This window comes from Hyaena hyaena, unplaced genomic scaffold (assembly GCF_003009895.1).
Source record: "Hyaena hyaena isolate Hyena2069 unplaced genomic scaffold, ASM300989v1 scaffold_295, whole genome shotgun sequence".
NCBI classification, from domain to species: Eukaryota; Metazoa; Chordata; class Mammalia; order Carnivora; family Hyaenidae; genus Hyaena; species Hyaena hyaena.
Genome location: NW_024080928.1, coordinates 392,205 through 415,332, shown reverse-complemented (window position 1 = coordinate 415,332; position 23,128 = coordinate 392,205). Strand labels below are relative to the sequence as shown.

Sequence of the window (23,128 nt, the reverse complement as noted above, 5' to 3'; positions counted from 1 at the left end):
CCTAGAAGATGGTGGCAAAGAAAGGATTAAGACCTGGGTCTTCTGATTGTAGTTTCCATTGCCCTCCACTGCTTCCCTTCAATTTAAAGATAGCACAAAATACCAGTATCTTCCTTTGCTAAACCCACTTCAGTTGACATTAGATTCTTCTCTGAGACTTCCTTGTTGAGGCAGGTAACTATGTGGGTCAAGTTAGTAGGGCTCAGCCAAATCCCTAAGAACGAAATGGAATAAGATGCTTAATGAGGCCAGTGCTCAAGTTAAGCCCCTGCTCCTGAGGAAGCTCTCCACTTGGATAAGGTAGAGCTGCAGCCAAGGGCAAGGGGAGAATGCCACGCAAGATAGAAGGCTTCTTGTTTTTACTTCTCTTTGGCTATGAAGGTATGTGCTGTCCAATCATTAGCAGTTATCAGATACTTAATAGTACAATTGCATGAATAATTTAGCTGATTAATAGAAATGCAACCTGAATAATTAAAACATCATTAATTAACAAGGCACGTTAATTAATCAAAATGCATTGTTAATGAATAACAGTTGTCTTTCTGCGGAAGTGGTTCTCTTAGTCTCTCATCACTGGCTTTCTGGTTCTCCGAGGAGCCTTCTAAAGTTCAAGGGATGCACTAAATGGGACAGAAAGACGGCAGGGTCTCAGAAATCGCAGAAAATAGCTATAAATTGCAACGACTGATAAGAAAGTGTGGTGTATCCTTGAACGTTTTTTAGGAGTCAAAATCAGAGTGATTGTAGAATGTAATCTTCCCGACTAGGACACTACAGAGAGTGGAAGAGGATGCTATTAATAATTCTGCTGGGACGACAGGTGTAAACCAGGACTGTCCCGGGCAAATCGGGATGTGAGGTCACTCTCGTTTAAATATGGATTAACATAACACGCCAAGTCCGGCTGAGAGTCAGGAATCTCCAAAGACTCTATAACACTCGATCATTTTAAAATTTCTAAATATGGCCCTGGCAGGAGTAACAGGCTTAAATGAGGAGAAATTAAAAGCAAATCTCTAAAATATCATCCAGTTCAACAATTAAATTCTCTCTCAGTCCCCGAAATAACACTCCTTCATGCCTCTCTCAAGTCTCAAGGGCCTGTTAGTTAAGCATTCCTTTTTAGGTTCATTCTGGACATTAGCAATGGGTGGAATGGCTTCTTCGGGGTCGCTGTGAATTTATGCGTGGCACAGGAAGTAAATAAGGAGGGCAGGAAGGAGAAGGCCTCACCACTCTGTAAATGACCTGATACACAGACATGACGCAGACCAGGTAGAGTGAGGATTCCTGGTTTAAATCACGCTCCCTTGTTAGATGTTATTGGTAGGGTCCATCCTTTCGTGATCTCCGTTCTCATGACCTTGGTTAGTCACCTTTCTCAGTATTTGGAAAGATCTGTATGAATATAATCCCAAGGTCATTTTGCAAACCCAAATATGTCTCTAAGTAGGGATCATTTAGACCAATTGTCTGGGGATTTTTCTTCCTCTTTGCAATGAAGAGTCAGCAACTTGTCCCAGTAACTCTTAACACTTGAAGGTGCTTTGGGGGTTTTGTTGCTTTTCCTTTACTCCTTGCCCTTTTCTCAGCAAGAAAAATCTAAACAGAGCCTTTGAAAGCCTAGATTCCAATACCTCTGGTTCTCTGATAGCCACAGGCCTCACCCTCAAATTTCTGTGTGATAGGCATTGAGATCCATCCATCCATCCATCCATCCATCCATCCACCCATTCCCTCTTTTGTCGGCTCGTTAAAGAACCCATCCCTGAGTTTCTATGGGCCAAACATTGTGTAAGAACTTGACATGCAGGGCAGATCTTTGTTACTTTCCGAGTCTGACAACTGTGCTCTGTGACCCCCAAGTGGGAAGCCCTATAAAAGTTTACCAACCCATTTTTATACTAGACTGGCCCTTTCGGGAGATATCTGTAATAAAACACACACGGTCCTGAGGCACAGAGCACAGCATTATTCCCGGTTCTAGAGCATATCAATCTGTGTGCATGGCTGAGAAGATCCAGGAATTTCCATGAAGAGCAGAAAATCCCATCTGTCTAGGCGGAATGGAATGTGGTCCACTGGGTGGTCTGGTGACCGTTTTATTATGGTCAGTGTGGCTTGGCGACCTACATGTGCTCTACCCTGAGCTAGAGGGGTGCTCGAGAGACAGAGAAAGGCTACAGGATGCGGTCGCTGTATTTAATCAGCTTACCATTTAGATAGAGAATCGAGGTCAACGCACATGGGAAAGATGTTTTCTATTGCACAACTGGGAACCTGAAGACAAAGGTTCTTTGTCTAATTTATTCTTCACCGTTTCTGTTCCACGCTGGCAGCGGGTCCTTATGACAGTGAAATAAGATAAATAGATTGACTCCACTTAGGCGCTGGATGAAGGTTCATCTGGGAATGCACAAACGATCACAGCTAAGCACTCCCTGCATCTATAACAGAGGCAGGCTTCTATTTATCTTCCATTGGACATTTTGGGTTCCAGGCAGATAATGGTTTTTAAAAATCCATCTTAATACAATATCTAGGTCTGTTACTTGGTCATGTTCATTATATATATATAAAAAAAATCAAGCTTCATCTTACAGGTGTGTCTCCTTCGCAGGTGTGTCCACCATGGGGGACACAGATTTTTTGTTTCTGTTTTTGTTTTTGTTTTTGTTTTCTTAAGCAGCTTTACTGAGATGTAATTTTTAAAAAAAAAAAATTTGATGTTTATTTTTGAGAGAGAGCAGGAGAAGGGAGGGGCAGAGAGAGAGAGGGAGACACAGAATCGGAAGCAGGCTCCAGGCTCTGTCAGCACAGAGCCCGACGCAGCTCAAACCCATGAACCGTGAGATCATGACCTGAGCGGAAGTCAGATGCTTAACCGACTGAGCCATCCAGGTGCCCCGAGAGATGTAATTTCTATACCATTAAATTCACCCATTTAAAGTGTGCAATTCAATGGGTTTTAGTATATTTCTAGATTTGTGGAGCACACAATCCAATTTTAGAACATTTTGTCACCTCCCAAAAGAAACCAGTAGACATTAAGCCCGTCTCCCCTTCTCCCCAGCCCCTGGCAACCACCGATCTACTTTCTGTCTCTATAGATTTGCCTATTCCAGACATTATGTTTAAATGGAATCATACAACATATGGTCTTTTATCTTTCACTTCGCATATGTTTTGGAGATTCATCTGTGTTGAAGCATGTACCCATGAATACGCCTGTAGCCAAAAATAGCACCATTTTCACACCAGAACAATTTCCTTCTTTCTTCTTCTTTGAGAGGGACATTACCGCAGCCTGCTCTTTTCCTCCTATGTCTTACCCTTATTTCACAAGTAGATGGGAAGCTGGTTACTGACAGGTTTTGTCATTCATAATTTTATGCTTTTCTCCTCAGCTTCATCTGTTTCCATGGGAAGGAAGGCTCTGTATTTAGTGACATCCGTCAAAAGGACTAAGAGAGTCTTTCCTGCAATGTCTAATGCCCACTTTTCCCCCTGAGCTTGGAAGGTACATTTTGAGAAATAGCAAGCCTTGAATTTTCTTGCTGCGGTAATGGGTTTCCCTGTGGAGTGGCCCTTCGGGCAAAAGAGCCAAATGAGCGCCTGTTGCATACGTGCAAGGTCAGTGCGTGGCGGACATCCCGGGCACTCTCGTGGAAACCCGTACCGTGGGGAGGAGTCTCGAGAATAATCCAAGGAGGGAGAAAAATGTGCAACCACATAATCAGAATCTTTTCCTCTCTCTCCTTCAAAGGCTGACCTGTTTTCTGTCGCTCATTCCAACAATGCTGTTTTCTGGTGTTACAAAAGGTTGTAGTCAAGCCGCCTTTTGCTATTGTTTGCCAACGTTTTGGTGATTAAATCATTTTGGGGGGAGGGAGCCACACAGCCACGTGGCTGCTCCCTCTGTGACAGCTTTTCCTGTAAAGTGCTTGCTGTTCTTTCTCTGCTCATTTCCATAAGGACCTGGTGCCTCAGGCCCCCAGGCTGCCTAGAGACAAATGCTTTCCACTTTCCAGGGAGAGGAGCCTGGCAGGGACGAGACGTGAGACGTGAGAAATCTGCCCCGCATCCTTCTGAACACACGAAGTGCCTCCGAGACCAGGCCCGCCTCTTAGGACTCTTCCTCTGGCGGGCAGATGGGCGGCACCACTGCCCGTCTCCTTGTTCGCCTCGTGCTTTCTTTCTGCAGAATGCAGGACCTCTCCGGGGCCCGCTGGGGCCCCGGGGAAAGAGAAAGGCCCTGAAGCCTACAGCCATTTGAGGGCTCGCATCTGAACTTGGGTTTGCTCAGCTGCAGCTGCATAAACCCACCTCAGTGACGGACGCAGCGTCTGGGCCACAGTGATTTGGTTATCAAGGCCACACTGTCAGTGACCCACAGGCCTTGCCTTTGATTCCCGCCCACCCACCCCCCCCGCCGAAAGAGGAGCTTGGCACAGGTGACGTTTGCCCGACTGACAGGGCCTTTCTGTATTTCAGCCCTGCCCAGCTTCTCTCCAAGGTGGGGCGGAGCCAAGCGCCTCCCGGATTAATGACCCCCAATCAACTAGATGCCGGTGGCGCATCTGCTCTGCAGGTCTTGGGGACCGCAGGCCTCTCAAACGGAACATCTTCGCGCCATTTCCCCCGCCTCCCTGTTCCTCTCGGAGCCTTCCCCTCTCCCAGTAAATGGCAGGTCTATCCTCCCCCCCAGCGCCTCAGCCTTGAACCTCGTTCTGTCACACCCACATCATCTGTCAGAAAGTACTGTTGGCACTGCCTTCCAAAGACAGTCAGATTCCAGTCACTTCCCAGCACCTCCGCTGCCCCCATCACCTCCCTTCTGTGTGAAGGCTGCTTTGTCCCTCGAGGCTCTCCACCTCCAGCCTTGCCCCAGACGATCTGGCCTACACCCAGCAGCCAGAGGGCCCACAAGGCTCCGTACAGATTGCCTCCTATCCCCCCCTCTTCATCTCCAAAAACCCTCTCTGATTCCCTGGCTCCAGCCCCAGAGTCTCCTGGCTCTGTCTAGAACACGCCAAGTACCCACCCACCTCGGGGTCTTTACCCTTAATGTTCCCTCTGCCCAGAATGCTTTGCTCACAGGTCTCTCACCTCTTTCGGGTCTTTGCTGCAACATCGCCTTCTCACTGCAGGATACTTTATTCATTCATTCGTTAATCCTCACCACCCCCAGCCTAGACTAACTACACCCTACGAAGGTGGGTTCTTTTCCTATTTTGTTAACTGCTATATCCCCGGCACCTGAAGCCGGGCCTGCACTATAGTAGATACTCAATGAGTATTAGTCACTGAATAAATGCTTTGGGGCCAGTCACTATCAAGTATCTTTTATATCAATTTCCATCATCGTCCAGGTGCTCAGACAAACCTGTGCACAAGAAAGGGGTAGGGCATAAAGGCCAGAGCAAGTGGTGAGTTGACCGTGGGGGGCAGAAAGAGTCCTCTTCACAGGGAAGGGAATAAGCTGGCAGAAAAGTTGGGAGATGAGGGCCTTTAAAGCCAAGAAAGCAGACAGAGGCATGGAGGCATGAAACAGCCTGGCGCATGTGATGAAGTTGCAGGTAGGAGAGAGCGCAAAAGAGAAATTCGGAGAGGCAGGCGGGAGATAGATCATGGCAATTCCTTGAGAAACACATTATTATCATATCACGGCAGCACGAAGGGTAGATGCGGCAAGGTCTCTCTTCAGCAGGGAGAGCGTCCAGGGAGAGAGAGTAGCAGCCTAACACAGGCAGTGGCAGCGGGGGCAGAGAGGATAAAGGCCCCTGGAGTGAAGCCATTCAGCAGGATAAGGAATAATGGAGAATGACAATTTGAGGGAGGTTGTGCGGAGTTGAAGTATAAAACATTTAAGTACGATGCGCGTACAGAAAAGCACAGGTGAGTGTACAGCTCGGGGAGTTTTCACTACTGAACGCACCCATATAACCAGCACTCACATCAAATAGCAGAAGGTTGCCGGCCCCCCAGCTAGCCTCCTGGGCTTCCTCCTCGCGGCTCCCCGCTCCGAGTGTGACCAAGAGCCTAACGTCTAAGGGCGTAGATTACTTTTAAATGGATTCCTATGATGTGTCCGCTTTAGCATGTGACTTTCCGCTCAGCAGCCAGATTGGGGCGGGCGCCGAGGTGCAGGTCATCCATTGTCACCGCAGTATAGTGTTCCCCGTGTGAATTTGCCACAGGTACTCATTCCACTCCTGACGGGCATGGGGGTGTTTCCAATGCGGGGTTCCTACAAACACTGCTGCTGTGAGGAATCTGGCACATGCCGCAGTCAGTGGGAGAACATATGCACGCGTTTCTGGCCGGTAAACACTTAGGAGAACTGCTGGGTCCTAGGGCGCATGTACGTTCAACCTTAGTACAAGCTGCCAAGTCGTTTCTCAAAGAAGTTAGACCAACTCACATCCCCACCAGCAATATCTGACTGTTCAGGTTGTTCCATGACCTTGTCAAGACTTGGTTGTGTCCAAGTTCAGAGAGTAAGAGACTCCTATGGGGAGACACCTGGTAAGCCCTTCAAAGCAAGAATTGGAATCTTGGGTGTGGCAACATTTATGAGGTGGGTAGAAGAAGCAGAGCTCTCAGAGAAGCCTGAGAAGGACGGAGCGATGGGAGACCAGGTGAGTTGTGTGACGGAAGCTACAGGAAGACGGAAGGGACTGAGAGCACACTGGAGCATGAAGACATAAGGTCAGTGTTGGAAAGAGACCATTGGATCTGAAAATAAGAAGTCATTGGTAAGCTCTTTGGCTAGCACAGGGCTTGGCCTCCAATCAAGATGGCACTCCTAACCTTCACTGCTACCTGAGACGATCAATTCTGCCCATAGCACGTGGGCCAGTGAATCCCCAGGAATAAATAACCAGTGGACGAGGGCCCAGGAGAGACAGCACTTTGGGACCGCAGATGAGGGGTAGCCCTGAACTGCTCTGACGAAAAGTTATGCTCCCCTTAACTCCCACTGCAGCCTATGCAGAACCCGGTGGAGTACTCACCATGTGCATCGCCCAGTGGTCTGTCTTCTCATGGGTCATCAAGGCCCTTGTGGGCAGAGAGTGAGGCTTCCATTTCAGAAGGCCCAGGCCCTGGGGCAGTGCCAGGCTCCCAGCGGACATGAAAAAGCGGTTTGCAGGAGAAGTAAATATGTATCATTTAAATAAAGGCACCGTTTAAAAGATACAGCTTTTATAATTATGATACAAAAGATGCATCCATTCCTTTACTCTCTGTAACAGTCTGGAAGGTCTTTTTGTGGGCATCAGATTCAACTTTTAGATAGGAAAGTGGTTAAGGAAGGACTTTTATTTCCTATTGCCTACCCTCAGGTTTTGGTCAAGATTTTTGTAAGTATGTGTTGCTTTTATAATCAGAAAAGAAATGAAGATATCCATTTTGTTGAAAATGGGAAATGGAACTTTGGTACTTTAACAAGCACTGCCTAATGGAATCTTCTGCTCTGACGAAAATGTTCCATTCCTGTGCTGCCCAGTATATAAGCCACTAGCCACATGTGGCCAGGAAGCACTGAAATGTGGCTGGTGTGACTGAGGAATGGAATGTTTAATTTTATTAATTTTAATTAATTTAAACACAAATAGCTTCATGGGACTACTGGTTATGCATTGGGCAGCAGTGTAAACAGTTTATGCTAATGTACACAAACTCTTTTCCTATTAAATTGTGCATTCGGGGGTGTCTGGGTGGCTCACTCTTAAGCGTCCGACTTCGGCTCAGGTCTTGATCTTGCAGTTCATGAGTTCGAGCCCCCCATTGGGCTCTGTGCTGACAGCTCAGAGCCTGGAGCCTGCTTTGGATTCTGTGTCTCCATCTCTCTCTGCCCCTTCCCTGCTCACACACTCTCTCTCTCTCTCTCTCTCTCTCTCTCTCTCTCTCTCACAAAAATAAACATTAAAAAAATGTAGGGGAGCCTGGCTGGCTCAGTCGGCTGAGCATCTGACTTTGGCTCTGGTCATGATCTCACAGCTCATGAGCTCCAGCCCCACGTCAGGCTCCGTGTTGACAGCTCACAGCTCGGAGCCTAGAGCCTGCTTCGGATTCTGTGTCTCCCTCTCTCTCTGCCACTCCCCTGCTCGTACTCTGTCTCTCTGTCTCAAAAATAAATTAAAAAGTTAAAAAATGTAAATGTGCATTCATTCTCTTTATTCGTACTTCTATAAAGATAGTTTATATGTTAGTTTTATATTAAATTTTACACACTTAGTTTTCCCATATTAATTATACAGTATTTACAGTTTGTGGTTTGATCTTTCCTGTACATTATAGACAAACCTTAAAAAGATTTTCTTTTTTTTAATTTAATTTATTTTTGAGAGAGAGAGACAGAGCACGAGCAGGGGAGGGGCAGAGAGAGAGAGAGAGAGAGAGAGAGAGACACAGAATCCACTCCTGAATAGCACATATGACAGATATGACAGACACTAGGGCTGCTGCTGCTGAAGAAGGGTTAATAAGTAAAGGAAGAAGCTAGCACTTAATGTCAACTTTAACAATGTGAATTGTAAACATTATTTAAATCATAGATTCTCAAATATGTTTTAAAAAAACACACATAGAAAAAAGACTGGAAAGGTGTATTTGAAAATGTTAATAGTGTTGCCTTCGGTGGTAAGAAATAAAGGTGCTTTTTTATCTTTCCTCTTTGCTACATTAATGTATTTTCCAAAATTCTATAAAGAACAAAAATAATACGGGCACCTGGCTGGCTCAGTCATTAGCGCATGTGACTTTTGATCTCCGGCTCTTGAGTTGAAGCCGCATGCTGGGGGTAGAGTTTACTTTAAAACAGAAAAAAAAAAAGATCCTTCTCTGGTTAATTTTACTGTCCCTGGTTTCTCAGGATCTGTGGATGTTTTTCCTGGCATGTATTTACTTCGTTTGACTTCTTCCAGAAGGGGCCTTGTTAACTTTTATGTGACTATTTTCATTTCACTTTTCCATGTAATGTATCATTTCGTTGAATTTGTTTCCTTTTTTAACTTGATTTTTTCCCTCTCTTGTCCTGTTGCTTAGCCACCCTGGGACTGTCATCTACAGAGGTATGTTACAGTTCTTGAAGATTTTCCTAGCTCAAAATAATGTTTAGGATTATCACTTTTTTTTTTTTTTTTTTAAAGCTACTTTATTCTGGTGGTGCCAATAGCATACTTTATCTGTTTTATCTGGGCAAGTTCAAGAGTGGTGTTTTAATGAGAGAATGCAAGTAAACCAGGTCTTAATTCAGGTGATGTAATCATGAGTCCATTACCTTTTAAAACTGGATCCCTAAAAGCGACCTCCAGGAGAAGTGAGGAGCCTGACCTTGAACTGAGCAACCCCTGCCCCAGACAACCCTGAAGATGACTATAACGGAGCGAGCAGTGTTCCCAGCATGGCGTGTCTGTGAGATTATTAGCTGTTCATCCACAGTGACGGACGTTTGTTTATCTGGACTCAAAGATGAGTGGCAACTGTTGGTCTTAAGCCTGAATTCATACTCCAGTTGTGCTCTCGTAGTGCAAAAGCAGCCACACAGTACAGGTACTGAATGAGCGAGGTTTCTGAACACAAACTTTTCCAGTGGCTCTGGCCACAGTTGCCTTTGACTGTGATCTATCTTTTTCTTTCTTTCTTTCTCTCTCTTTCTTTCTCTTCCTTCCTTCCTTTTCCCGAAAGTTTTCATACACGGAGCATTCTATTTTTATAATTTTTAAATGTTTATTTTTTGAGAGACAGACAGAGCACAAGCAGGGGAGGGGTTAGAGAGAGAGGGACACACAGAATCGGAAGCAGGTTCCTGGCTCTGAGCTGTCAGCACAGAGGCTGACTCGGGGCTTGAACCCACAAACTGTGAGATCGTGACCTGAGCCAAAGTCGGATGCTTACCCGACTGAGCCACCCAGGCGGCCTTGACTGTGACATTTCTGACCCTGCTTCCCATCTGGCTTCCCGCAGGATGAGGCTGAAGACCCCTGGTACCACAAAGCATGCAAATGCGATTGCCAAGGAGGTGCCAATGCCCTCTGGTCTGCTGGCGCCACCTCCTTAGACTGCATACCGGGTGAGTGTCTCCTCTCCTTGGGGCACCAGAGCCTTGGGGTGTCCTTGGGAACAGTTTCTCCTCTGCCTTCCCCCCTCCCCCCCGCCCCGGCTGAACTAACCCCCCCTGAACACTATGCTCTGGGTTTCCTGCAGTTGGCCTCTGAGCTTCAAATCCCACAACGGCCACTGCTCCAACATATCACACTGATGTCCAGAAACAGTGTCCTGCATCTCTCCCTGGGCCGGGTGAGACGGTGAGAAGGCACCTATTTTCAATGAAATCGACTCATGGAATTTATGAAAATAAGTCGGTGGTAGGAGGCAGGGCGTTTTGAGAAGAGGACAGCCTTTTGAGTCAGAAAGACCAGAGTTGGAATCCTGTCTGCCTCACTTCTTAACTCTGGGACTCCCACTTTGGTGTTTATCTGTCAAATGGAGGTAATAGTACTGTGCCCGCGGGTTTGTTGCTCACCGAACCACCATGTTCCTCCCCACGTCCAGCCCCCGGAGAGTCATGTGGTGCTGTAAGGTCAGAAACCCTGCCAACCCTTAACAGACAAGTCACCTGAGTGAAAAATACACCTTTGTTGTGTTAAGCCTCTGAAATTTCCAAGACAATTTGTTCCGCAGCATGACATAGCCCTTCCTGGCTAATAGGAGTGTCCTCCTGTAAGGTTTGTGCCAGCAAATTTTGTCTGTAAAGGACCAGATGCTAAATATTTGTGGCTTTGCAGGCCATAGGGTCTCAGCTCCTCAATTCTGCCATTGTAGGATGAAAGCAGCCGCTGACGATATGTACATGCATGCGTGTGGCTGTGTTCCAATAAAACTTTATTTACAAAATCGGGCCGCCTTTGGTTTAAGGGCCACAGTTTGCTGACCCCTGCTGTAAGGAGTGGTCATGAGGAATAGATCAGATGAGGCGTGAAAGCATCTGGTGTGGTATTGTGTATCTGGCAAACTGCAGCCTGATAAAAGTCAGCTCCTTTTCTTCCCACCTCCGGAGAGCTCGCACTCTGACTTCAGGGGCTTGGGGGCCCAGGAAATCCTTGCGACACTCAGTGCTTTTCACGACTCAGAGCCTCTTTTGCCTGAAACTGTGTTTGTTACCCCTCTCCAGGGTTATGATGGTGCCAGGCCAAGTCATTCACTTTACATAATCACCTAATAATAGCTCCGCTAGAGACTCTGTGTGTGTGTGTGTGTGTGTGTGTGTGTGTGTGTACGTGTGTGAGCTTCTCTTCATTATTTCATTAAATTTGCATTAAAATAGCAAAGTGTGGGGAGGCAGCAGAGTCTACAATGGCCTTTGCTGCCTCTGCTTTCCTATTTACTCAAGGGGTAGGAAGTGGTTTGTGAACTAAGTCTATGGGAAAGGAACAGTGGATCCGCCGTTGAGAGGAAAGCGGCAAGAGCTGTGCGGTTTGGTGGGTCTCTGCTGGACGCCCCGCTGTGTCCCCAGAAGGAGCTCCTGCAACCATTATATATTGGTGTGGTCTGCCCAGTCAATATTGAAGCACCGTCCTTAATAATCCATTTAAAATTCAATCCCACCCTTTCTCATCATGTGCCTATTATGTGCCAGGCACAGATGGGGAGACCAAAAAAAAAAAAGAAGGCATTATCTTCTCCCTGAAGGATTTTCCCATGCGGTGGAAACAAGGGTCAAGTGCTCTCTTCACCACAGACACGAAGTTGTCTTACTGGAACTCTGTTTCAAGTTCTTTCTAAACAAAACAACTTGAAAAGAGATTATTTATGCCGATTGACTTGACTGACCCAATCAACTGTGAAGTTGAGGAGGGCTGTTGTGTTTGAGGAATGTGAAGTGGACTGGGGTCCCCCCAACCTTTCTCTCCCCCAAACACTTGCCACGCACTTGAAGTTCTGAAATCAGAAATTCTCTTAGCTGACATATTCTCCACTCCCCACCATCTTCTGTTTTTCCTTTTGTTTTATTTTTTAATAGCGCAGATATTTCCGGGAAGGAACAAATACAACCAAAGTGTTAAACGGTTGACTCATTTGTGTTAGTTAGTTTTTTCCACGAAAGAGATGATTCAGGGCAGCAGGTCTAGCCGCCCATCAGTGCCTCAGATCCTCAGCGGAACGTTAAGAACGCTGCTTGGTCCCTCTGGATCCTGAGACTCAGTGATTCCATCATAGGCCGCCTTAGGAGGGAAGAGCCTAGAAGGTGCAGAAGGACAGGAGGGAAGGTCACTCAGGGCTGCCTGGAGGCGCTCTCAGGTGCACACTGGCTGTTACGGTCCAGTGGCCCCACCCACAGAGGAGAAGGTGCATTCTGGCCTCCTTAATCTTCATCTTAACATTACCAAAACTACTAAAAGGTCTGTCTTCCACAGTTAGCTAAGATTACCTTGGCACTCGGAGGGGCAGGAACAGGGTAAGGAAAGTATCCAAAGCTAAGAAATCCAATTATTAGCGAATGCTTTACCTTTATTCCAGATTTTATATTTCTATATTATTTTCTAGTTTCTACGCCATTCTATAAACCTTAGTCTATCTTCTACTATGTTGTCGTATATGTTCGAGTCTAATACATATGCATATTAATATTCATGTCTCTCTTGTCAAGAACATCCCCGAACTCTCCTTGTGTTTCTGTAGTTAAATGTTCTCTATAACCACGTCTGGCCTTCGTGCCTCCCAACCGAGAGATTGTCTACTGAATAAGAAAGGCTCATATGTTACGTATAGTCTGGATTAGCAGTACGTCATGAACATGCCTTTATCCATGTAATTATCGAAGCATCGCTCAGAAAGAGCCACTTGTACCACAGACAATGTAGGTTTTTCCTTAAAATGAACGTAGGAAGATTCTTTTTCTACTTAAGATGAGCATAAAAACAGGCTTCATGGCTATACTAACAAACATGCCTTGGGCAGAAAACGTGGGAAGGACATATTCCGTGTAACTGTGACGAGCATCCCCTTAATTCCTCCAGCAGTGTGATTAGTGTTGCTTAATCCGAGTTTATACTCAGTTGACGGGTTCCTTTGCACTAGGGCAGTAGGTGTTCTCTGGGGGGGGGGGGGGAACCTCTATTTCCTCCCTGAGCTTTCTGCTTCCTGTTTCTGCTGTCTTCTCTGCTTGTTTCTAGAGGCCACCCAAGACGGGTGATAATCTTTGTTTATCTTTTCATTCGCCATCCAGTCAATAACTATCGAGTGCTTACCATGTGCAGGCATTCTGCTCAGCTCAGAGGATAGAATGGTGAGCCAGACAGCCCAGGGGAGCCGATAATTAAATAATGACAAGGAAGCAGAGTAAGTGACAGGAACAGGGCGCCCGGGGAGGCAGCGGCTGGAGCCCCTTCCCCCGCCCTGGGCGGGAAGGCGAGGCCAGCAGAGATCTGAAGGATGGGCAGAGTTGGCCGGGTGAAAGGGGAAGAGAGGGGACTGGGGTGTCACAGGCAGAACTGCACGAGGACCAAAAGGGAGCTCAGCCAGGACCATGGGAGGAGGAGGAGCGGAGAAAGGCGGAGTCTGTCAAAACAACAACATAACTTGACCGCAGTTTACCCCACAGTGCACGGAGCGTGAGAAATGTCACAGTTTCTATTTTTCCAAGTTTAAATAGCTCCAGTTTGAGTCCTCCTCGTGGCCAGTGAGGAGTCTAAAGACAGGACTGTTAAAGGTCCTTCCTCTCTCTTTGGGACTACATGAAACTTCCACGGGTTTGCAAGGGCTGCCTGGGGGCAGGGCTCAGGTTTGGGCTCAGGCTAGGTGACAGGCTCCCACTTGAAAGCCAACACCTCACTGGGGGCTCTTCTCCCTCTGAACCAGGCTCAACTCCATCCCGGCGACCTTCCCAAGGTTCCTGAGGGTGTCCAGAGCTCAGGGCTCCCTGGTCCCATCGGTGGTCTAGCCCCCTCAGAGGAAGCATGTCCCTGCTGAGCCCAGGCCCCGACCATGAACACCCCTCTTTTCCCCAAAATTATTTCATGTAATCCCAGTGACGTTAAGTAGGCAGATATTGCTGTTGATCCCATTCCACAGATAAGGAAATTGAGATCCAGAGAGATTAAGCAGCTTGCCGAAGCTCACGCAGAGAGTGGGATCCCATCCCAGCTCACGTTGACTCTAACGAGACATTCTTGACCTCGGCTGCCCATTACAATCACTTGTAGCTCTACCCCTAATCCGGGTCCTACTCCAGACCAGTGACATCAGAATCTCTGGGGAGTGACCTGAACATTAGCACTTCCGGAACTCCCCACATGATACCCAGGGTGAGACCCATCAGATTGTCTCTGCTTTGTGCCCTGGGCCACACCACTGGTTTCTGGGTTCGCAGCTGGGTAGCTAGAGGCACCAACACCTGACAGGAGACACTTTACAGGGCCAGGCTTGGGGCTTGGATACTGAAGGCCTCGGTTTGGAACGTGTGGGTGTGAAGCGTCTTTGGGTCACCCAGATGGAACTGTTTACCTGGAAAATGGACAATGGGACAAAGGTGGGAGCCTGGGAATGAGGCACTCCCTCCCAGATGCCAGGCGGAAGCCACGGGGACGGTGAGATCATCACTTTCCTGGAGAGCGTGGGCAGGGTCCGTGTCTGGACAAGCCCTCACCACCCTCCGAGGCCACTGCCACTGGCTAGGTCTCCCTAGGTTTCCAGCCCACTCTTAACCATTAGATGGGCAAATTAGAAAGAAATGGCAAAAGAGATTTAAGGGAAAAACAGAGAAAGAACAAAATGCCAAGAATAAAGCCATCAGGAGCGGGCTGATGGCTTTTCCCTCCCCTCTGCTCCTTCCTTCCAAGCTGGTGGCCCTGGAGCAAGAAAAGGAAGGCTCAAGATGAAGGGGCTTTAGAGACGCCCACATTCTAAGTGACAACCTTGGGCCCAACTGAAACCCAGCTTGCTGACTCTGGGGTCTTGTCCCACCTTCTGGTGGCATGGGCTTGTCTTCCAGGTCAGAGAGGAATTGAGGAGGTGGAGGAGCCCCCAAGGCCATGGGCACCGGGCCCCTGAATCTGCCAACCGACAAATGCCTTCCCTGACAGGTCAAGGCTTCCCAAGCGTGCTTTGAAGGTGTGCTTGTTAAAAATGAGGCTGCTCCGGGGGTGGAGTACTGCAAACTGCATCCTTAATAAGCTGTCCTGATGATTCGACCACACAAGGCCTGATCGAATGGCGCATAAAGCATTCCTGTCCTCCCTCTCCGGAATTCCCATGATTTTAGCATGCTCCCGAAGCCTCGGGTACTTGATAAACTACAAGTGCTGTCCTCTCACCTCCAGCCCCACTGAGCTACAGCTACTGGTGGAGGTTGCACCTTTTCCTTTGGTGCATTGGGCAGAAAGGCAGCGAAGCCTCCCTGGTCAGAGGCCTGAAGCTGTCTTTCTGTCCTCAGTCCCTGAGGCCAGGGCACGGCTCCCTCTGTGCGCATTCTGGTCTCGGGACACAGGCATTCAAGCTCTTGCAGGCTTCATTCCATTTCAGTGACTTTTGAAAACTATCTTCCAGAAAGACCTCAGCTCTCGTTTCACTTTTGGAAAGGGACGATGCCCCAGTAAATACGTTCAGCTCTTTGATCTGAACTCAAATTTACACATGGAAAAAAAAATTAACTTACTTGAAGTTTACTGTTCACAATCGGAAAACTGGGAAGAATGTATTTGTATAAGTTTACCATTTGTTTTCTACAGAAATTTAGCTAGAACTGTGTTTGGTTATCAGTAAGAGACTCCCTAAAGAGTGGCTTATGGAATTAGTTTTGTTTTGACTCATGTAATAAAGAGACGAGGAGTAGGCAGTTGCTTAAGGATATCAGGGCGGAGTCTCTGCACTTCTTTTGGCTTTAGCCCCATTGTGCAAGACGGCTACCACTTGGCTACCACCACAGGTAGAAAGAAGGGGCGAACAAAAACCGATCAGAAATCCCCAGCAGACGTCGTCTTGTATCTCAGTGGTCAGAAACTGTATCACACGGTCACTTCTAACAGCAAAAGAGGCCGGGAAAGATTGTCTTTTTTAGCTGCCTAACCAAGTTAGGGTTCTTTAGTCAAAAAGCAGGGGAGAACGGATGCTGGGCTGGCAGCCGGCGAAAGTCTGTGAGCAGGTAACCCAACACTGAATGTGTTTAGAAATACACGAGAAGCAGCAGACAGTTAACATCTAGGGGCCAGCTTTGGCCATTCTTATCTGGGAAAAAACCCAGTTCTTTTCAACTGTACCTTAGTCAATAGTCACTCAGGTACATTTCATCCCCCTCCTCCCCTTTTTTTCATCAGACTAGTGAGAAAACTGCAATTTACAAGTGAGAAGCCAGTCTCGATATATAATTGCCCTTCTTGCCTTCCACCGTTGCTTCGTTCCTGTAATTAGCATCGTATGCTGCCCGAAGACAGCTAGGGCCCCTGACATCATCAGGCTGGACGGCTAACCCTGTGTTAATGAGGAAAATAAAGAGTATGGCATTTACGTATGATATTTCCCTGTGAACCCCTTGGTGTTTTAAATGTCTTAAGTTTGTGGAGGAGGTGAAGTCTTTTTCTTCCCCCCCTCCCCCACCTCAGGTTGCCATAGAGCCCCTTCCCTCTGCTTTTGTGAATGTTTAGTCTCTATGGCAATCCTTTTACTTCATCTTCACTCTCTTCTCACAAGAGCAGTGAATAGGTTGAAGACCCATTGTGAAGTGCGCTGACGAGCAAAACATTCTCCACCTACCAAAGCACAAATGAGACGGCCTGACTTGTCATTTCAGTCATGTTGTGCTCGTGGAGTGGTGCGATGTGATATGAGTGTTTTGATGTGCATTGTTTTTCCTTTTTCAGAATGCCCATATCATAAGCCCCTGGGTTTCGAATCAGGAGAAGTTACACCGGACCAGATCACCTGCTCCAACCTGGAGCAGTACGTGGGCTGGTATTCCTCGTGGACCGCTAACAAGGCCCGGCTCAACAGTCAAGGCTTTGGGTAAGCAGGGCAGGTGGCTCGGGCAATTTTTCCCATGTGATTTGAAAAACTCTAAGTCTCTGTAATAAACAAATGGCAGAATGCATTTATTTATTCAACAAATATTGACTGAGTGCCTTCATGTGCTGAGGACTGTGAACAAGGTGGCTGAGATCCTGGCCCTCAAGAAGCACAGTTTAGATGGGGAGATGGAGTTCAAACAGATAATCACAAACCTGATCATTTAGTGAGTGTGATAAACGTTGTGAGGGAGACAAAGAAGAAAGACCTGATTTATCTAAAGTACCAGGGAAGAGTTTCTAAGGAAAAAGATATTTAACCTGAGGCTTGCAGTTAGCCAGGTGAGCGGGCTGGGGGGGGACAGAATACAGCAGGTGCAAAGGCCCTTAGTTGGGACGATCCCCGAAGGGCATGGATGGGGATGGTAAAGGTCAGCAAAGTTAGGGCACAAGAGAGATAAGGCCAGAGAGGTAGGCAGAAGTCAGATCGTGAAGTCATGTTAAGAATTATGGACCCTATTTTAGGTATAATGAGAGGACCCGGAATTTGTATTAGTTAGAATACAAGTTTGTACTGCTATAACAAAAAGCCCCAAAGTACAGAAACTTAAACAACATAGAGGTGGATTTCTTGGTCATCTAAAAGTTTCATTAGGCCATGTAGTTTCATTGTTCTGATGGCTGATGGTATCAGCGTTCAGATTCTTTCTGCCTTCTTCTGTCATCCTTCACACAAAGCTTCTATCTTAGGGCCCAAAATGGCTGCCCCAGCTTCCACTAGCACATCTACATTCTAGTCAGTGGGGAGAAAAGAAGAGCAGAGTGCACTGGCATAATCCTATTGGCTGCTTCTCCCCACATCTCATTAATCAGAACTTGGTCAGACTGTCCCACCTAGCTGCAAAGGAGACTGGGAAATAGGAACTTTTCTGGGTGGCCATTTGCCCAGATAAAACATGGTGGTGGTGCTGTTCTATTGCTAAAAGAAGATGGGAAGAGGATATTAGTAGACAATTAGCAGACTCTACCAGAGAAGGATGTGAGGTTGGGGAGTATCAATCACAATCAGGTTTGTGTTGTAAGAAAAATCTGGCTCGGGGTGCCTAGGTGGCTCAGTCAGCTGAGCATCCGACTCTTGGTTTCAGCTCAGATCATGAGCCTGGGGTTGTGGGATCAAGCCCCGCGCTGGAAGCCATGCTCAGCATGGCACCTGCTTAAGAGTTTCTCTCTCCCTCTGCCCCTCTCCTCTGTGCATGCGTGCTCTGTCTCTCAAATAAAAGAAAAAAGAAAGAAAAGAAAAAAGACAAATCTGGCTCCTGTGGGGAGAACTGTTTAGTAGGGGGAAGTAATCCAGGGAAACTAGTTAGTGAGCTAAAGTAGCAATCCAGACAAGAACTGAGGATGATGGGGGTCAGAGCAGTGCCAGTGAAATGGAGAAAAGTAAATGACTTTGAGAAACATTTGAGATGGAGTCAATAGATGGATTGGATGTTTGAGGTGACAGAGAGGAAGGGACCAAAGGTCTCCCTCAGATCGCTGGCATGAACCCCTAGGAGGAAGGGGTAGCATTTCAAAAGATGGATATTGGAAGGAGGGGTTGGGGTAGAGACAATTAGGAGTTTACTCTTGGACATGTTTTGTTTGGGATGCTGTAAGGCACCTAGAAGTTGTCTAGACAGCAAATGATTCTCAGGTTTTGGAATTTAGAAAAGGTCTGGGATGGAAGTTAATATTTCACGAGCCATGCGTGGAGCAAGTCTGGAATTAGAAGAGAAGGCAGCCAAGGACTGAGTCCCAAGAAGCTAATTAATATGCAAAAAATAAAAACCTCAAAGGGGAAATTACAGGTTTCCACAATTCATGAGGGATATAACTAAAAAACAGATCAGTTCCCTCATTGGTTGGTTTGCTTTGCAATTGCCAGAAGCTCTTTCAGAGCCACTTGGCTCAGTGTTCCGCACACGGGAGACACTCTCTGAAAGCCATGAATGACAGCACCAGAAGGAGATGCAGATATGTATCAAGGGACTCAATTTGGGATGAGACTCACGGAGAAAGAGACATCAGGAGAGACCAATGAAAAGGGAAGGGGGTTGATGGGTGCAAAAACCATGCATTTTCATGTTTTGAAGAGACATACTCAACCATACCCCAAAGGTGATTTCAGCAGCACTCAAAGGCAGTTGAACAGATCAGTTGAATCTGGCCATTGTTCTTTGGTCAGTGGAGATGCTGGGAGAAAGAGAATGATGCAAGTATACCAGAGGCTGCACACTTCTTGGAGACAGGTCTTTTGGTGCCTAACAGATTGCAGCTCACCCTGCCCGCGCATGGTGGGGGCTCGTCAGGTGCTGGCAACCCCCCAAAGGGCAGTGCCTCTCAGGTCTTTGGAGGCGCTCCCAGGAAAGGGCTCCTGGTGATTTGCTGTGTCCCTGGCAGGTGCGCCTGGCTGTCCAAGTACCAGGACAGCAGCCAGTGGCTGCAGATAGATCTGAAGGAGGTCAAGGTGATTTCAGGGATCCTCACCCAGGGGCGCTGTGACATTGATGAGTGGATGACCAAGTACAGCGTGCAGTACAGGACCGATGAGAACCTGAACTGGATTTATTATAAGGACCAGACAGGAAACAACCGGGTAAGTTGAGTTTACCCCAAACTGCCTTTAGCTCACATTCTCCGGGACTTCCCTCCTGCCCCTGCCCTGTCAGACCACTGACCCCAAGGCAAGGGAAGTCATCCGTGCTTCTTCCCCACAACATGGTCTACTATCTGACAAGGCAGGTGTCTTTTCTTGCTGTATCCTGGGTGCCCAGCAGGTTGTTTGTGAATGAGCGCCACTCTCGCATGCAAAAGAAATCCTTGTTTGAATTCTCATAGCAGCTTATAGTTGCTCGAAAAATCAAAACTGGCCATTTGGACCATTCCAGACTCCGTGGGCCACTGAACACTTTGCTGCATATGTGTGACATGACCTATTATTGATGTGGGTAGGCCCTTGTCAATTTATGTAGACATGGCCTCTCCTTACTATTGAGACTGACTTCCAGAAAGAGATGGACAATCCAGCACATTGGCCACTTAACTACGCAAATGATTAAAATGACTCCAGCAGTGCACACAGAGGAACTTGAACCTTTGAACAACTTTATATCCTACTAACCTCTAAAGACCAAGCTCCAAGTCTTGTTTGCCATAGACTGAACACAGTAGGCTCTTGATTAAGTGTATAATATACATATATATATACATATATATATGTGTGTATATATATATGTATATATAGTGTATATTTGCAGTGAATTAAAAGCCCACTAGCTGTTTGGAAACGTTAACTGTCCTTTGCCTGAGAGTAAGGACTTCTGAGGCTAATTTGGACATTTAATCAGATTAAGTAGACACATTCGGCTGAAAATCAGAAGGCTTTGTACTCTGTGATGACAAGCTGTACAGCAAGGCCATCATGGGTTGAGATTTCAAGGACTTTGGATACAATAGGAAAAACCATCTTGATACTTAGACATTTTATTTCATTTGTGCTCTTGTTAGCTGGCTTTTCAAAAGGAAATGGAGTATTCTTTTTCAAATCCTGTCTGCATTTCTGAAGGCCTTGACGGTTCTTTGCGAAGAGGCACTCTGCTCAGGCACTTGTGCAGTCCGGAGGTGCCAGTTCCAACCTTCCTCTTCACCTGTCCCGATTTGAATAGATTCAAGGGCAACCAGCTGAGAGAAGGGGATGTTGCTATTGGGAAGAAAGGCAAGATCATGGCACACGAGGTCCTTCGTGTTTTGTAGATAGATGAGGCCAATGTGGCAGCCAGATTTTTTTTTGCAGGAGATAATTCCAGAAAGAAATGAAACACTCCAGTGTCATCAGGCAGAGCACTACGACTAGAAATTTCGACTGCCAAGAATGATTTCTTTGGAAACGCAGCCAAACAGCCATGGCATCTTTTTATGTTACGGCTACTGCATCATGCTATGTTGTGTCCTCCGAAACACGAAGCAGACCCTTTGTCTCCCTGCTTTGGGTACCGCGCCCCTTCCAGAATCTTCCCTCTAGTTTCTATGTCTTTTTCTTTCCTAAAAGCAGTTTTCCAAGTCTAAAAAGTATTTGCCATTTGTATCGAGGTAGAGATACACACTTAAGCTTGGCTCACCGGTTTTTACTCGAGCCTCACTTTGGACACCTTTGGAAGAGAAGAATATTCCTCTTGTAAGTGCAAGGTGGTCCTTTTCAATACTTGTCAACATGCAAAGAATTAAAACACAAAATTGGTGAGGAGAATCAAGAGGCATTTTCCATCAGTGCCATCGAATAGAACATTCTGTGACAATGGAAATGTTTAGTATCTGCACTGTCTGAAATGGAAGCCACTAATCACACACAGCTATTGAGCACGTGAACCATAACTAGTGTGACTGAGGAAGGAAACTGTTAGCTGATTTTAAATTCATTTAAATTTAAATAGCCGTGTGTGGCTAATGCTTCCATACTGGCTGGCGAAGTCCTAGGTGTCCCCAGAGAGTGACTTGGAGATGCCTAGAACATGCAGGCGCTAACACACAAGTTCAGATTTGGGGTGGGGCAGGGGGCGGTATGTGCGATTCTCTGAGCTTTAGCCGTTTTCTGAGATTTCCCAGACTTAAAATTGGGGCCCAGCTTCAGAGAGGAATTGTTCTTCCTTTTCCCTCCCCTGATGTGACAGTGATAAGATTTCCTCTCTCTTTAGGTCTTCTACGGCAACTCAGACCGAACCTCCACAGTCCAGAACCTTCTGCGGCCCCCCATCATTTCCCGCTTCATCAGGCTGATCCCGTTGGGCTGGCACGTCCGCATCGCCATCCGGATGGAACTGCTGGAGTGCGTCAGCAAGTGTGCATGACGCCTAGGTCAGCTCAGCACCTATGGGGGGAGGGGGGGAGGGCGCAGAGCAGCCTGTAGGGGAACACTGACACAACCAGGGTTTAACAGGGTGACAAATGGGGCTGAACTTTACAGGCTCTTGGCAATGCAGAGCTGGGAAGAAATCCTTTCTTTCTCTTTCTTTCTTTCTTTCTTTCTTTCTTTCTTTCTTTCTTTCTTTCTTTCTTTCTTTAAGATATAGTTTCCAATTTCAGTGAGAGAGAAAGAAAAATGAACTCATTCCCCACTCAGGGCCAGAGACAATGAGAACAAAGAAAATGTCCCTAAAAACAATTTTCATATAAAAGCCCAAGTAGCAGGGGTAATTTTCTGCTCTGGGTTTTTTGTGTTTGGTCTGACACTGTGAAAGGTGTGGTCCCAGGGAACACAAAGGAGCCCAGATCATTTAAAAACCCTTTTGCTTTACCACATTGAAAACAGGAACATGAGTTTCATGGAACCTTGATTTGAATGCAAATGAGGAGCAAGCTTGCAGTTTCTCCTAAGTTTTCACTGAATCAGGTCCTTTCATAACTTTAGAGCATCGTGTGCGCAGAGGGAAAGGTTTGGGGGCGACTGATTGGCTGAGAGGAGTACAGTAGTCGGGAGCCTGTGTCCCGGTCTCCTGCAGGCTGTGCACCGTCGCCCCAGGTAGGACGGTCACCTCTGTTCTGAGCCTTCACCCCCGCACACACGAGGACCGGCGAGCCACGGAAGCTCTCATCACATACGGACCCATTCTAGCAAAGTTTTCCAGTCTGTAGTCACTATTTGGGTGAATACATGGGACAGGCTGCACGCGTAAGCAGCAAAGTTTCTCTATATTTAGGAAACCCAAATGACCAAAGCACCAGAACTTCCCTTTATCTAGGGCCACCATCTTTCAACAAGCTTAACATTTTACAAACAGTTGGCGCAGGGGCTCTATCACTGGCTATGCGGAGGAGGCCCATTGGCCAGCGACATGCTTTGCAGGAAGTGGGCAGGCTGCATGTTCTAAGAAGGGATGTGGATACAGCTCTTGTGACCCACAGTTTGACTTCACCCCTTGCCTTGCAACACACAAACAGGCCTGCTCCTGAGACTGAAACCTCCTTGGAAAGGACTGGGCCTGGAATGGGCCCGGCCTTCCCCATCCTGGAGGAGCTCATTAAGTGGCACCTTTTGGGGACGGCCGTCTAAGTCTCCATTGTTTATAACTCAGCCTGAGTTTTCAGAC

General features: G+C 47.0%; 2 protein-coding genes across 2 annotated transcripts in view; one reads left to right on the top strand and one right to left on the bottom strand.

The window, feature by feature from the left end:
* The first annotated feature begins 329 nt into the window (after nt 1-329).
* On the top strand, nt 330-21,889 carry RS1 (retinoschisin 1). Its single transcript, XM_039247376.1, has 6 exons — nt 330-381; nt 9,055-9,080; nt 9,976-10,081; nt 16,866-17,007; nt 19,446-19,641; nt 21,737-21,889. The coding sequence occupies exons 1-6, from the start codon at nt 330-332 to the stop codon at nt 21,887-21,889; spliced, it is 675 nt and encodes a 224-aa protein (XP_039103307.1).
* CDKL5 (cyclin dependent kinase like 5) overlaps nt 11,999-23,128 on the bottom strand; it is a 213,767-nt gene continuing 202,637 nt past the window's right edge. Inside the window, exon 19 of the mRNA XM_039247375.1 lies at nt 11,999-12,249. Coding sequence (XP_039103306.1) covers nt 12,164-12,249 — 86 coding nt within the window. The 3' untranslated portion in view covers nt 11,999-12,163. The remainder of the gene's footprint in view (nt 12,250-23,128) is intronic.

Excerpts from the sequence above, each read along its gene's own strand:
- RS1 (XM_039247376.1), top strand. The coding sequence starts at position 330 with ATGCCACGCAAGATAGAAGGCTTCTTGTTTTTACTTCTCTTTGGCTAT. Across the intron at positions 10,082-16,865 it reads CTCCTTAGACTGCATACCGG|AATGCCCATATCATAAGCCC; the intron begins GTGAGTGTCTCC and ends TTCCTTTTTCAG. Across the intron at positions 17,008-19,445 it reads CTCAACAGTCAAGGCTTTGG|GTGCGCCTGGCTGTCCAAGT; the intron begins GTAAGCAGGGCA and ends TGTCCCTGGCAG.